Consider the following 1774-nt stretch of genomic DNA (forward strand, 5'->3'; position numbering starts at 1 on the left):
GAGCTTGTCAGCCTTCAAGCAACTCACCATACAAGGTCAATGCACCAATATAGAATTCAAAGATCAAGTGTCAAATATATATTACTTAATTTGTTACACTAAACCAATTCAGCTAGAAGAATTGTTAAGCAATTTATATAATTCTGTCTTTTATTTTATTATATGCATAGGCAAAGCTAAAAAAATTAAATATTTTTCATACAAGAAAAGTGGCCAAAAACTATTCTTTAATTTGTTTTCATTATTTCGTGGCAATGACTTGACGTATATAATAAGAGGCTATTTTTGATGGTTGGCCAATCAGGCACAAACGGATAGAAAGAAAAGCCCCCACTTGGCCACATATGAGTGGTCAAAACTGGATTGGATAAAACACTAAACCCTTATCAACCGTTTGTACATGCCAATCGAATACCCTCCAGATCATCCGACCTCCCAACAACTGGGTCCTGCTTTACAGACTCATAAAACCCCAAACTCTGACACTCGTTAACACACAGCACACGCCATACTACATGCACTAACGCAAACATTCAGCCACTGACAAGCTCAAACCAAGTTGACAGCCTTCTAGGTTCTTCTGGAAGCTCATTTCCATGGCAGAGACCAAGAGATCCACTGGCACTGTCAAGTGGTTCAGCGCACAGAAAGGTTTTGGCTTCATTGCTCCCGATGACGGCGGAGAGGATCTGTTCGTCCACCAGACGTCGATCCAATCCGACGGCTTTCGTACCCTCTCCGACGGACAGCCCGTGGAGTTCTCTGTCGGTTCAGGAGAAGACGGCCGCGCCAAGGCCGCTGATGTCGTGGGAGCCTCCAGATCTCGCCGTCCTCCTCGTGGAGGCCGCGGTGGAGGTGGCGGGAGAGGGTACTACAGCGGAAGGGGACGAGGCGGTGGTTATGAGAGAGGCGGCCACTCAAGGGGTAGGGGATATGGCGGCGGCGGAAGTAGCGGTGGTGCTTGTTTTAATTGTGGACGGTACGGTCATTTAGCAAGGGATTGTTATGAAGGTGGCGATGATGGTGGGAGATACGGTGGCGGTGGAGGCAGGAGATATTCTGGTGGAGGTGGAGGTGGAGGTGGAGGATGCTATAATTGTGGAGAGGAAGGGCATTTTGCGAGAGACTGTCCTAATGCTGGTAACAAGTGAGAGAATATGTCGGTGGTTTCAGTCAATGATCACACGACTGTGGTGTTTTTCAGTAATTCTTTTGTGGGTTGTTGCTTTTCCAAGGTTTAGTGATTGCTTCTTCATCTCCCCCCCCCCCCCCCCCCCCTATTTTTTAAGGATGCAAATCAGCATAGAAGATGGAACAGAATTGCTTCCTGTTCTATTCATTGGGTGTTTTTTTATATATATATTTACTTGGTAATGTTGGTAATTGTTTGCGTAAGATAAAGGTTCTTTTTTTATCGGTTATGTTTAACATGCAATTGATCACATTTTATCGGTTAATTTTAACCCTAATTTAAAGCTGGATAAATATTATTGGGGCGTGAATGTGATAGCCACTGTTTGAAAGTGATGGCATGCTTCTTTTTTTTTGGATCTCTCGGTTGTGGATCAGATAGCAGTATTTATCTTAATAGTCATAAGTATTTGGTGAACGGATGACTATGCATATACTTTATTTTATGGCTAGAATTCATGCACAATCTTATCCAAAATTTGGTAGCCTATGAAAGGTTGAAATTGTATTTTCTAAGATTGGAGTTCTCCCGGGGCTAGACCAGCCACTCCCTGAAGGGTATCGTGTGTGTGGTCTTAATATC

At 43.7% G+C, this 1774-nt stretch overlaps 1 protein-coding gene across 1 annotated transcript; it reads left to right on the top strand.

The window, feature by feature from the left end:
• Positions 1 to 213: 213 nt before the first annotated feature.
• Positions 214 to 1421, top strand: LOC7463174 (glycine-rich protein 2). The gene has a single exon (XM_002300968.4). It carries the CDS (start codon positions 597 to 599, stop codon positions 1149 to 1151), a length of 555 nt encoding a protein of 184 aa, XP_002301004.1. The 5' UTR covers positions 214 to 596; the 3' UTR covers positions 1152 to 1421.
• The last annotated feature ends 353 nt before the right edge of the window (positions 1422 to 1774 follow it).

Source organism: Populus trichocarpa, chromosome 2, assembly GCF_000002775.5.
Source record: "Populus trichocarpa isolate Nisqually-1 chromosome 2, P.trichocarpa_v4.1, whole genome shotgun sequence".
NCBI classification, from domain to species: domain Eukaryota; kingdom Viridiplantae; phylum Streptophyta; class Magnoliopsida; order Malpighiales; family Salicaceae; genus Populus; species Populus trichocarpa.

What these genes read in the sequence shown, in the direction of transcription:
- LOC7463174 (XM_002300968.4), top strand. Translation starts at nt 597, where the DNA reads ATGGCAGAGACCAAGAGATCCACTGGCACTGTCAAGTGGTTCAGCGCA.